At 39.5% G+C, this 14,487-nt stretch overlaps 1 protein-coding gene across 2 annotated transcripts in view; it reads left to right on the top strand.

The window, feature by feature from the left end:
- Positions 1 to 13,260, top strand: part of dok4 (docking protein 4) — a 60,216-nt gene extending 46,956 nt beyond the window's left edge. The window contains exons 7-9 of one of the 2 annotated variants that reach the window (XM_035629120.2): positions 2,826 to 2,964; positions 4,018 to 4,135; positions 8,883 to 13,260. In XM_035629120.2, the coding sequence (XP_035485013.1) occupies positions 2,826 to 2,964; positions 4,018 to 4,135; positions 8,883 to 9,034 (409 nt within the window). In that variant the 3' untranslated portion in view covers positions 9,035 to 13,260. The remainder of the gene's footprint in view (positions 1 to 2,825; positions 2,965 to 4,017; positions 4,136 to 8,882) is intronic. The other variant, XM_035629121.2, reaches the window with a different exon arrangement.
- The last annotated feature ends 1,227 nt before the right edge of the window (positions 13,261 to 14,487 follow it).

Here is a 14,487-nt window from a genome sequence, read left to right as displayed (position 1 = left end):
GACAGACAGGTCACTGCATAGCCCTGTCTTAAAGCATCCCCTGTTTTATAGTCTATTTTACTCTAAATTGGAACCTAATTTTCAAATTGACCATCATGCTATATTGAAGAAGAATCAAAACTAGCGACTGAGACCATAAACTCATTAGGAAAATGTTTACTGAAATAATAAACCAAGTGAGTTGTGAATGGAGTTTTAGGGCACTTCTGCATTGGCTTCACTTTTCACTTTATACCGTCTATGATCATAACATAACAGTCAATGTCCACAATGAAATTAAGACTCTGTAATGTGGAAATATACTGTTAATGTCCAGCAGATAATTTTGACAGTGCTGTGATTTATTCCAAGTGTTTCATCTCGTTTCTGATTCCCCTCTGGACTGCATCTGAACTGCTCACATGTGCCACCTGGTGTGCACTGCAGCTACTGCAGCTACTCCTGGGTAAATTCTTTTTCTGCCCCTAGTGATGTAGCATTACCTGCACAGGAAAGCAGGTAAAAATGAACCAGATACACCTGTAGGCTAAAATATGAGATTCAAAAGACATCGCTACTGCGAAAGTCATGTCCTTTTAAGGGTACTGTTCTCCTCATGTTATGGATTTTTGTACGTTCCCAAATAGGCCTGTATGTTGGTGTTGGCATGTTTACATCTATCATTTTCACACAATACTCAAATTATACACTGAGCTGACAACAAGTAGACCAAGTCTTCATGTGGAAAAAGATCCACTTTAAGACTACTGGAGGACCATAGAAAAAAATGTGGCTGTACATATTACTGGCTCACGCAGAGGAGATTAAAATTACTGACAGCATAGGTAGTGTTTAAATCTCACCACCTGGTTCAGACACTGTGGAAAACTGAGATTGGACCTTATGCAAGAACATGTTTGTTCTTATTATTCTAAATGTGTCATTACAATTTGTTTGTTCCGTGAGTTTCTACGAACGGAAGACATTAGATTCATCAAATGCTTCTATCTTCAGAAAAATTCGTAAATTACGTGTGTAAACAGGATGAATGCTACCTGTGCGTATTTATGCGTATAATTATAATCAACTCCCCAAAAATACCATATACCTGTGAGTCGTACGTCACTGAAATAAAGATATAATGCATCGATATCAAAATGATTTATTTTTTCTCTGTCTCTGTCACTGTTATGGATGAAACAATACATGGCATAACTGGAGATGCAGGCATGTTTTCTGCTGGTGCTGGATTAATTCACCTTCATTCATTGCAATATACAATATGCAGCTAAAATTATTTGACATTTCTTCTGTGGCGTGTGGAGCAGCTCACCACCATCTGTGTTAAGGAGCATCCATCTGCCTTCACTACAGCAACTATGCGCTTTACCAGCAAAAGTGCGCATATTAGGCTTGTTGTATGATTCTCCTGTCTCATCTGCGTGTTGACTAGAGATGTCATGCGCTAATTTGAGTGAAGTTTTATAAGCTTTCATAACGACAATCAACAACTGACATATAGCCAGCGACTCTGTGCGCTCCCCTGGCCTTTGTGCAACAACGTTTAAAAGGTACATGAATAGGTTACATGTTGAATTATATTATAATCCGAATTGCAGAATTATGTCAACATAATGAGTATATTTTGATATATATTTAATTCCATTAGTATACTTAGAATAGCTTCAAAGTGATGAAAAAACGAAAGTGGAAAACTTGGTTTGATTAACAGCAGACCAATTAACGTGAACCGTACGACATGTCTCGACCACTGGTAAATTCATTATTTGAAAGAAATCTCAAAAAACTTGTACCCTCAGTTTAAAAACAAATCTGTTTTGTACAAACTGTTCTTGCATGAGGCCCAATGATTTTGTTTCCATCAAAATCAATATCTGTGGTTTAATAAACCATTTCTTTATTATGCTGTTATAGGCCTAGACTGCTGGGGGAACTTATATCATGAGCATCTTTCTCCCTCTGCCGTTCTCTCCTTCTCCCTCTCTCTCTTTATCTCTCTCTCCTTCTCCCATTTTTCTGATCTCTCTCTCTCTCTCTGTCTCTCTCTGCCCCCATGTATCTACATTACACGTCACTAACTCTGTTTTCTCTCTTTCCTAGTAGATCTGACCCCAGAGCTGCAGGATCGGAACCCGTCATTATTATTATTACTATTATTATTATTAATAACATCATTGTATTTATAAGTGTCAGTTTTCACTAATTATAAGTATCAGCCTGGTAGAAATTAAGCAACTGTTATACAACCCCCCTATCCCCCGATATGTTTACAGTACATGTCACTAACCCTGTTTGTGTTTTCTATCTCTCCTAGTATATCTCTGACCCCAGAGCTGCAGGACCCAAACCCGTCATTATTATTGTTATTATTATTATTATTATTAATAATAATATTAATATCATCACTAATAATAACAACAATATAATTGTATTTTTTAATTATAAGTATCAGTCTGGTAGAGATTGATGCGGCGGTTGTACAACTGTCCTCTCTCTCTCTCTTCCCCATTTCTCTCCTCACCCCAACCAGTCGAGACAGATTACCGCCCACAACTGAGTCTGGTTCTGTCAGAGATTTCTTTCTGTTAAAAGGGAGTTTTTTTCTCTCCACCTTCGCCAAGTGCTTTGCTCATTGTGGGATTTGTTAGGTTTTCCCTGTAATATTGTAATATTGACCTCACTATGTTAAGTGCCTTGAGACAATGTATGTTGTTATATGGCGCTATACACATAAAATTTAATTGAATGGAATTGAAGGCACAGTGAGGTTGGCCGTACAGCAGCTCTCCACACAGCTTCACACTGATTTGCTTTTTTGTGTGTAGGATGTGTGACAGCGGTGAAGGCCTCTACACCTTCCAGACAAGAGAGGGAGAGCAAATCTATCAGAGGGTTCACTCCTCTACCCTGGCCATCGCTGAGCAGCACAAGAAGGTCCTGGTGGAGATGGAGAAGAACAGCAGGGTGAGAGCCTGGCTAATCTCGAGTTTAAGTTTCAGATTTATTGACATAGTCCAGTGTAGAAAATGCAAATCTCCAGGAGCACTAGTCCTAAACCCTCAATTATTTTTCATTATGTTGTAGTGCTACAGTCACTTAACCCTAACTGTTTATTTACAATGGAAAAAATGATATGTACATGTGTATTTTGAAAGGGTCTCTAGAGTTTGATAACGATGCCATGTGGATATTAAACACCTTCAAAACAGCAACATTGAGGATTTAACAGCTAAAATAATTTCTCAGGAGAAGGTGAAGAGAAAAATGGTGAAACTAAAGGTGAATTGGACATTGGACAAGTGGTGTAAGGGGTGGTCAACACTGAACCAACACAATTCTTCTTTTTTTTGCTCAAGGTCTAAAACCAGTTATTCTAGCCATGGTTAACCTCCTAAGCATGAAAAGTTTGTGCTTTGTAAAAAAAAAAAATGTTCATGAGCATCAATTAGTTCCTGGGTCGTACTGGGCGGCTGCGGCTCAGGGCGTAGAGTCGTTCGTCCACTATCCCGAACATTAGCAGTTCGATTCCAGCTTCTGCCAGTCCACATGCCGTTGTGTCCTTGGGCAAGACACAGAAAAATGTGTGGTAAATAGCAGCGCTGTATGAATGTGTGTGAATGGGTGAATGTGGCTTTCCTGTAAAGTGCTTTGAGTGGTCTTTATGACTAGAAAAGCGCTATATAAAATAGTCCATTTACATTTACACAGCCTGACTGGGGGGTAAAGCCATTTCAAAATGAAGAAAGAGTATTAATAATGAACTAACACAGTCTTGATTGCACAAGTGTAGGTCAGTGATCATCTGGTGGATAAAGTTCCTAATGATACCATGAGTGACAAAATTTCATCCAGTTGTTCAGCATCCTACCAATCATCCTGGACACCTAACACTATAAAGCTCCCTGTAATACTCTCAGCAGTGCAGATAGAAAACACAGTTTTCATCATTGTGATCAGTTGATAGTGGTATTTTTAAAAAAAATTACTAATCCAAAGATTTGTGAATGTGATTCACAGTTAATGTCTAAGAGTTCAGAGCCTGGCTCCTACCCCTGCACCCCCACTGCCATATTGCCCCGATCTGCCTACTGGCACCACATCACTGGAAACCAGACTGGCATGGATCCTGGTAACGGTATGCCTCACACCATCTCTCTTTTTTTTCCTTTTGTAGAAATTTATTCCCCATAAATATTGCACAAAGCCATGACTTCTGAATCAACATCTAGGCTATCCAAAAAAAACAAGTGAGCCAAACAAAACAAGTTTTATGTAAGAAAAAGACAAATGAAATTAAAGCTGCAAGCAGCAATGTTCGGGCCCTCGTACATACGCGCACGTCTGGGTGTGCTGCAGCCGCTTCCGTGTTGCTCTGACAGAGTTTTCCCACTGAAAAGTTAACTGGAAGTAATTGAGTTTATCTAATGGATACCTTCTCCATCAGGCACCTGCTCCACAAATTTACAAAAAATGGAACAGTCAGTGAAGCCATTTTGGAGCTTTACATTTTTAAACTCAATCGAATTTGCCAACTTCCTTTTGGGTTTAGTTCATGGCACCAAGATACTTTTTTTTAAGTCTTAGGATGGTACATGTGCCCCTGAAATGTTGTACACTAAAACCTTATGTATTGTCTTTTCTATAAATTACCCAAGTTTGAGATGGATCTGATTCACTACTTAAGAGGAATTTGTTAAAATACCACCCCTCCAATTAACCATTTGTGCCACATTAAAATGAAAATGGCCGACATCCTGTTGGGTTAAGTCATGGCACCAAGAGCCTTTTTTTAATGTCTTGGGATGATACATGTGCCCCCTGAAATTTCATACATGTAGGTGAAACGGTAAGGTTGTTCTTAATTTTTGAAAATGTCTACGGGGCGTTATAGAGCCATTTTGCAATACCCAAACCCAAGACCCATATCAGATTAAACTACTCAAAGTGTGTAATCCATGTGCCAAGTTTTTGCGGTTTCAAGCATCCCTAACAGAGTTGGCCCTGGCAATGTTGGCCCTAGGCAAGATTTTTGACTCATGCCCCACCCCAAGGGGGGTTAACAGCAGCCTACATGACAAACTTAGCGCCGTTGAATGACAGTCATAACAACGGAAGTCCAAAATGTTTGCACGTCACGTGACTCATGTAGACTTCAAATAGTTCCCGGAAGTTCGAGCAATTCAAATCCATTATTCAGAGCTACAGAAACGCGATCTTTGGTAATTACTCAATAAATGTATTGATTTACAATAAATCAGGCCGACATGCCTATGTAGTTAGTCAATATGTTATCTTAAATCATCAATAAATCATAAATAATCATAAATCATAATCCACTAATTTGCTTTAATATGCATTTAATTTTATTCAGATGTGCTGATAATATACAATCTGATTATTTAAATGTCTTCCCCTTCATAAGTGCAACATAGACGGTCTATTGACCCCATTCTGCTGCTACTCTAATGCGCTGGTCCATTGGAGTGAACTGAGATGAGGCTACTCTCTCTCAAGGGCTCTGGACAAACCCAACCCACTCCATTATTTGTCCAACACTAATCACCAGCAGAAATTAAACATTGTACAACATATAAGATGTTTAATATAACTTAACATATAATAATAAAATAAAAATATTAATGATGTATTAATAACGCATAATAAATAACTCAAGAAACCTTTGAAAACTGTTAAGAATAATTTTATCTTTTTTCAACTCATTTTGCAGCTGCAACCCAAAGGCAGACCTAGACAGTCTTGGATGGTGCTTAATGTGCATTCATTGATTACTTACTTGTATCACATCATGATAGCAGACGGTGTTCATCATATTGTCAACTCGTGACTGACAGTTCAGGGGGCGCAGGATGTCTTTTTTTGTAATTAGAAGTGTTCAGTGCTAAGCTAGAAATGCAGACGACCAGACTCAATCAAAGTTCTAAGAGATTTAATAGTCTTTCAAGGAACAGAGGGTGAGGATTGAGAGTGGCCACGTTAAGCAGTTAGGTATAGAAGCAAGAGCAAGGGTGAGTTCGGCAATGGTTTCGTGACTGAGTTCCTGGAATGTCTGCTCATACCTGGCACTGCCTGCCTTAGACACAGAGCAAAATGATCAGAGAAGGCAAAATCAACTTCAGGAAAATCCCTGAAGAAAATCTAAACGAGGTTTAATAGAAGAAACTATCTGAGTGTTTAACCACGGTCAAAACAAAACAATCAGGTGACAAGTCACAGCTTTATTTGCAGGAGATAACGAGCTTGATCAGGAACCGGTGTGCAGCCCGCGAGGAACTCAGGAAGACCACGCCCACTTTATGTTTGCAGCGCCCCCATTGCTGATAGCGCCCTTAGCATTCGCCTATACAGCCAATCCCAAGGGCCGGCTCTGATCCCTAACCTTTGAAAAAACAACTTCCTGTTGCATGGTGAAGCATGCTTCGGCAAAGCCACACCTTATAACTTACACTGAAACCTTGAGTATCGTTTCATCTTTAAAGTGTTTTCTATACATTACCCAAGTTTAAAGTGGATGTGATTAACCGTCTAGGACTAGGTCCTTAAAGTATGACATGGCAGACTTCCTGTTAGTTATAGGCAGTGGTGGACAGTACCAAAGTACATTTACTTAAGTACTGTACTTAAGTGGTGTTGCCGTATCTATCCGTTGTGCATGCGCTACTCAGACAGGGCAGCTGGTTGGTAGAGACAGGTAGCTAGCTAGAGAGACGACGTCATCAGCAGGTGATTGTAGGTTAGCTTTGCAATCATATAAGTTAAGCAATGGCTACGGCAGCCATTGGAGATGATGCTTTCCTACCAAATCATCCATGACCATACCTTAGTTCTATGTTGAAAAGTTCTACAGTAATTCCATTGTTTGAGGTGACAGTATACAATGCGTTGAGATGAAGAAAAACAGTACTCCTGTAGTTTAACTCAAGTAATAATTTGAGTAACATTTGACCAGGAGTATCAATACCTTTACTCAAGTAATGGAGATGGCAGCACATCAAAATTCGACACCACACTTTGACACAAGGCCACACCCATGGCGTTCCATTGAATGCAAATCTAGTGATAACTTGTCATCACAATCCTAAATGTCCTGTTGGGTTTTGGTCATGGTTCCAAAGTTACAAGTAGGTGAAGAAGGGGCTTGATTTTTGAAAATATCCATCGGGTGCTATGAAGCCATTTTGCAATAGCCAAGCAAATTAACCATATGAGATTAAACTACTTATCATTTTGAATGCTTGTGCAAAGTTTTGCGTGTTTTCAAGCATCCCTAAACCAAACCAACTTTCTGTTTCATGGCGAGTCATGTATAGCCACAGCCCAGCCTTTCGACTTAAAATAAAACCTTCAGTATTGTTTCATGGTCTTTATTATAGGTTTGCCAAGTTTGAAGTTGATCTGATTAACCCCCTAGAAGGACTTTGTTAGAGTACGACTAATCGAATTCGCCATTTTTGCCACATTAAAATCAAAATGATACAAGTGCCTATCAAATTTCATTCATCTACATTCAATTTAAAGCTGTGGGCCTTGATTTTGAAATGTTGAAGGGGGGGCGATCGAGCCATTTTGACACATTTAGACCAAAGAGCCATTTCTGAATAATAATCCTTGCAGAAACAATAGGGCATTGCACCTCCAGTGCAGCCACCCTCCGGTGGACACAGAGAAGAGGGGGTGGGAGAAAGATGAGAGGGATTTTAACGTCCCAATAGTGATGAGGGAGTAACCATTGATGTTTGTTGGTAGAAGGAAGGATGGGAGACGTTTGTTTAACAAATTAACCGTACAATTTATAAATAAAGGAAACACAAAAATAATCCTTAAGTGGATTAAGCGGTAGACAATGGATGGATGGACAAAAATAACACGAGTCGCTGCTCCGCAGAACCTTGAACAAAAAGCTTGCTTGCCACAAACAGGAAGAGGCCGATCTATAATGAGAAGACAAACGGGTTAAATAATTAAAGAACAATGTCAATAAGACTAAAGAAAAACTAAGTCACCCTCCTTTTGAGGCAGAAAGGAGTAAACCGAAAGGACACTAGCCACACAGGTTTACACACAGCACCGTCAGCTGCCAGCCTGCACACCATGAAGGAGAAGAGAGAGGTGAGAGAGATCTCAGGGTCTCCTCCATGCCTATAACTCCAGGAGCTGATTAATCACTGGTGCAGCAACCTGGAGAAAGACAGGGAGGAGACACACACACACACACACACACAACAAAAACATGTACCCCTATGTAACAGGGATGGAGGGAGTATAAGGAGAGAGGTAGGAGGGATGAATAACTACTGTTAGTAATGTTTAGAATTGAATTTTTGGCTGTTTTTTTTCTTTGTACATTTACTTTTGATACTTAAGTACATTTGACATAAGCTACTTTTAGACTTTTACTTAAGTAATTTTCTTAACTTTTTCAAGTAATATATGTTAATATCTTATGTCTATGTCTTTTATAATTTCTAATAATTTCCAAATCTGCTTCAACCAATGCACAACAGTATTACTGCATTAAAATTCACATTTGCATCTGGTCAATAAATAGCTCAGCATTAAAAGTGGAAGTTAGTTACTGGTTAGTCTCACTCTTCCAAACAACAAACACAAATGCTGTTGTATCTTCTTTTGCTGCTTTAGTAACTCAACTCAAACTTTATCTATAAAGCACATTTAAAACAACCAAAGGTCAACCAAAGTGCTGTACAGGTCAATAAAAACTACAATACAATAAGAACAAGTATTCATAAAAATACAATAAAAGGGTGTCTTGCTCAGTCTGATTTAAAAGCCAGGGAGAAAAGTTGAGTCTTCTGGTTTTTAATCTAGTCCTAGAAATAACTGTGTTTCTCCTCTGTCTGTAGGTGACACATCAGAAGATGAACTGTCTACCTACCTGCCTCCTGATCGCCATGCCATGCTGCCAATGGCAAACACACATGAACATTCCCAGGCGCACATAAACACACACACACACACACACACCCCGACACACTTAACCTACCCTGGACAGTGACACATACATACACACCCCGACACACAACACTTACTCTGGACAATGGCACACATCCCGACACACTACACCCACCCTGGACACACACACACACACACACACACACACACACCATGGAACTAGATGCAAACCCATAGCCACATGCATGCAGGCACACACAATTCACATCAATTCACATACACTGAAAGAAACACATTGTCTGTTCTTGTATTTGTTTGACAGCCCAATGTCACACCTCACAGGAAATGTTGGTGTTGGGACTAACACTGGCCAAAAGGTCATCTCGAATGCAGAAGGCAGGACAGAATTCTGCAAAGACTACAGGGAGATTGGGCTTTGTGAGTCCCACAGTTCCACGGCAGACAGCTGCTGTTAGACATTTTTCTACACTCAGATTGGCATGTGTTGCTTACTGATAAAAGTAAGGACTGAAAGCTCTCAGCATGTTTTAAACCACCAAAGCTGGCTTATAAGTGTTTATACCTGTTCACACTGGCCACTCTCAAAGGATTTCACTAGCAGTTTGTGGGGAATTTGCTCTATTACATTTACACACAGCTTCCTCTTGAAACTTCAATCAGTAGATATCTGGTTGCATGATATACAACTGATAGCACATGTCACAAAATTTCAAGGTGAAAGGACACTCTTTCACTATTGCATTCACTTTTGTTAGCTAATGTTTGTCAGTCACCAAGACATCCAGTTCTCTACTGGTTCATTTCATACCACTATATGTATATAAATGTGTTTTTCCAACATCAAATGTATCAAAACCAACACTTGTATCCATATTTATTCATGTTACAACTGAACGAGCTTAGCCATAATTCGGTCCTTATTGAAAGAGAAAATATGAATTTCCCCGGGGGAAAAAAAATGCTAAATTTGATCCAAACCAATTTGTCAGTGTATTTGTGAAACCTAGTGCAACACCATGAATGCTTGTAAGAAGAGATTGTGGGAAAATGTGCATTATTATTCACTATGCATGATTCATCACATCCATAAAACATCAACGCCACAAAATATTGCAATTTATATGGCAGGCTTTTCAATGCCAAGTTGGACATGGCCATTCAGGACAGGTATAAACATCTTTGCAATGTGTTGGATAAAACATTCAAGAATATAGTTCTTAGAAGCTTATTTAGGCCTTTTCAAACAATCTCTCTTATTATCGAGCTACCTATTTAGTTTTTAAAAAAAGCCCAATCTATGAAATGCCAATTTTTGTCAAATTTCCAAAAATCTTTTAGATATGTGTTTACAGAAGGACTAGCAGTGCTGGATCTGATGTTCTGGCCAGAGTTTCTCAACACAAGAGTTCACAAGTTCTACATGGCTACCAGAAGAGTAACATCAATAAAGGCCCAGTTTTTTGGATTGAACCCTCTGTGGACCATGGCTGTATGGTGCCACATGGACTCCGCCATCTTTGAAATTACATTGACACGGTCTACTAGCTCCAGCTAACACTTGTATGAAGATCACTTGGTAATTTCACTGTATGTGTGCCTCTGGATTATGTCTTTGATTTAGCTGATAACTGATGTGACTTTGCAGTTATTCCGTTTACTGTGCAGAGGTCCTCACATGCTTCTGTTGAGCCATGTTTGCGCAAGTGGAAGAGGGGTGTAAATTGTAAAGTTGAACAGATGTGGCTTTTTGGAAGTCCATACTGATGAAACGTAAGGGTTGGACATCCCAAAAACTTATATTTGGTGTCTCTATATTTGACCCCTTGAGTGGCAGATTAAGACACTTCCTGGATAAGGGACATTACTACCAGCATTGACCTTACTTTTGGTGTATTGGAAGATGATGGTCTTAAGGGATTTTTCAGTAATTATACCATTGTAGTCATTGAGTTGAATGAGGAGGTCTGTTAACATGGCAACAATTCTCAAAAGAAGTCTGACAGAGCAAGAAACAAGAGGTCAGAAAAATCTGAAAATTAGTTCCATAATCTGTTTTACTATGACTTACCATACTTGCTGCACTGTAGACTTCTGTTACCGTAAATGAACCCTTCCATGCCTGGCAGTGTATTTCATTGGGTTGAGTTTTGTTGCTTAAAGTGACGAGTGGTTTCACTTTCTGTTCTATCTCGAACTAATATGGTTTGGATAACGTGCTTGAACTGCTGACTTATCTTTTTTTATGTTGCTGTGTTCCAACACCCCACCAGTTATTTAACATTCCTGAAAACTCTATTATCATAATCAGGGGATGGCACTGAACTAGATCTACATCTGTACCACAAAAGAAGCATGAACGTTTCTTGCGTTCATTACCTCCGCTTTTCTACTTCCCACCACTTGCCTTGGGAATCATCCAAAACTTTCAGTTCGACCATTTATGGAGGCTGACGAGAGAAGAAAGTAAAAAAAAAGATTCAGTTGTTTTTAATCCAGAAAGTTTGACTTTGCTACATACTGCTTCGTCCTTCTACTACACTGACAAAAAACGTATTCATTTTGTGAAGATGTTTGGGGGGATGCGGGGGAGGGAGATGATTGTTCTCCCTGGAAAGCTGCCAGAATTCATAAAGTTGGATCATGTTTTTTTTTCTGTGAGTTCATCATCCCTTCTTTGCTTCCTTTTTATTCTGTCATAAGGGTTTAAGACTGTTGATGTGACTGGAAATTTACCAGAGCAATGCAACGTCTGGGAGCACAGCGACCACCTTGAAATCGTTATGAAAAAACCCTGTGTCTTGTTTGTGTGTAAATTTGATATAGCTCAATTGATTCTGCAATCCTTGTGTAACTTCCATGTCAATGTTTATGGTTTTTATTATGGATGCACCGAAATGTAAACTGTTGGCCGAAACCGAAACCCAACAAAATGAAACACTTGGCCAAAGGCAGAATACCGAATAACCGCACACGATTGTGTTTTTTACAGTTTTTTATTTATTTTGACATATTTGTCATCATTGCATGAATTAAACTTTTTTTTTTACATTCCAGCAGACATAATACCAGCAAAGCACAGTAGAAGTTTGCCTGACTAATACGTGTGTTGACACCCTCCAAGAGAGCACTTCCGTGGTCTGTTTCATCCTCTTTGGTTGGAAGACGCGTTAGGGCTGCAGGCTTATCTCCCTTGTTAGCTGCTCAAATGGGGCGAGTAGAGAGAGAAGTTTCTCAATTAACACCCACTGGTTTGCGGTGAATGTCGCAGGCATATCATTATCTATTTCTGCATCATTCTGTGACATTTTCAGTGCTTCCACACTGACTCTTTTTGATCGCGTCATTAAAAAAATTGTTCAGTAAAAATGATTCTGTCTTTTCACTTATTCGGCCGATTACCGAAAACTGCTTTTTTTGTTGTTGCTGTTTTTGGCCGAACAATTTTTGGTGGATTCGGTGCATCCATAGTTTTTACATAATTTTAACATGACAGGGCTAGGCATTTTGTTGCTTTTTTACATGATGCAAATCATGTATTGTGTGTAGATGTGTTTTAGTGTACGTACATGCTGTATAACCTGGGTTTGCTGTCACTTTGCGAGTTTTTTACATATTGCTATTTATTTAACATTAAACCTGTGTGTGTGTGTGTGTCTGTGTATGTGTGTTTGTGTGTGTGTGTGTGTGTGTGTGACAGAGAGTGAGAAAAGAGTGTGACGAGGGATTATTGGAACGTGTTCATTTAAAACATAGACTCTCATCATGTTTTTGTACGTTGTAATGTAGGACAAGCAGATGGTACCCTGTCCACACTGTCAGCGTGGCACTTAACACAAAACTGCACCTGAGAGAAACATAACAAGAACACATTCACCATCCTGTCCTCTGCGCTGTCACCTCTCAGGTGTGAATATTTTTGGCCTTAGATCAGTCACAGTCACATTCTATATGTTCATGGCTGTGCCATACTGTTGTTTGTCTCTCTTCGTTTTAGATAGAAACTGTAGCAGCAGGGATCCTTCAGAGGGGCGTTTCGTGAAGAATAATGAGCACAACAAACTGAACCAGCATGATGCTGTTTCGTTAAGCCAACTCTGAGCTAATGAAATCAGAGTAGCTCAAATGTGGTTTATTACATTACTTTGAAACAGTCCTGAAACTGAATTGTGATATTGTGTGACTTAGGTATCAAATGGGACCCACAATCTAAGAGAAAAGGTTCAGTTGAATTATTCTACTTTACATGGTTTGCACAAGTGACATAATAACAATCATGTGGAAATACGGATTAAATACCTTCAGACCAATTGTCTGTCTCTGTTGTGGATTCAGTGAAAACTGGACTCAAACTCATACAAGATGGCAGGGAGGTGTACAGCAGATATTTAATACAAGTACACTGGCTGCTCCAGGTGGCAGATGTAAATGGGAAATTCAACTCAAGACACAGGAACAGAACAGAAAACATGAAGAAACTGAGGAGAACTAAACAACAGCATGATGGTAACTCTGCAGAGCTGAGCAGACGAACTGACCAGGAGCGCAGACTAAATACACAAGGGAGGCAGGGAAAATAGCACAAAGGGTGAAATACGTATGGGGCCAGGTATCAATCATAGAAGTGGGAAAAGCAGACAAAGACATGAATTGAAACAACCAACACACAAGGTAAGTGAAATCGAAACAGGAAATAGAACGCAAAAGTAACTTTTGGAATGGCATATCGTGACAGTCTCTAAAGCAGAGGTTCACAAATTTTTTTTGCAGCCCCCCCCTGTGGCAAGAGGCCCCTCACCTACATGCGCCCACATAAACAGACATGTCCTTTGCTTGCACACTCCGATAGAATTTATTTGAAACATTGTCTGTAATAATTAATAGAAATGCAACTTCAATGTCTCAAAAAAACTATGAATGGAAGCATTAAAAGTGACTGTGCAGCATGCATCTTCTAAATTTGTATTTTGCCTTGAATGAGATAACTTAAATGTGAAATCTTACTGGAAAAAGTTTACTTCAGAAAGGAAGCTGCACTTTGTATTCCTTGTTTGTAACAGATTTTCTCACACCCTCTGCACAAAAAAATGTATCACCTTCCTGCAGGGACGGACTGGGACAACATTTTGGCTGTGTCCGAAATCCCCCCCTAACTACTGCCACTATATAGTGCCTCGCCATTTTGTAGTGGTGTCCGAATTCTTAGTGAAATTTCATATACCCTATATAGTGCACTGATTGTATACCAGAATGCATCGTGAAAAGTAGTGGACGACCGATGGTCAATAACCGAGCAATATATACCATGATGCATTACGCTCGCTGCGCCGATAAACGGAGGGAAGAGACGAGACGACGGCGATGCAGGGGGTAGTGAATGAGTGGGTGATTTCGGACACAGCCTTTTTTTTGTCTTCATTCATTTTACTAGTGTTGTTCAGGGTGCGATTTGTGAACAGGAAAAAAACATGATAATGATGTGTCAGGGAATGGCTTAGAACTCATAACCTTCAGCAGATGAGACAGATGCGCTGGCAA

The sequence above is a fragment of the Scophthalmus maximus genome, chromosome 4, assembly GCF_022379125.1.
Source record: "Scophthalmus maximus strain ysfricsl-2021 chromosome 4, ASM2237912v1, whole genome shotgun sequence".
Classification (NCBI taxonomy): Eukaryota; Metazoa; Chordata; class Actinopteri; order Pleuronectiformes; family Scophthalmidae; genus Scophthalmus; species Scophthalmus maximus.
This window is presented reverse-complemented; position numbering and strand designations above follow the sequence as displayed.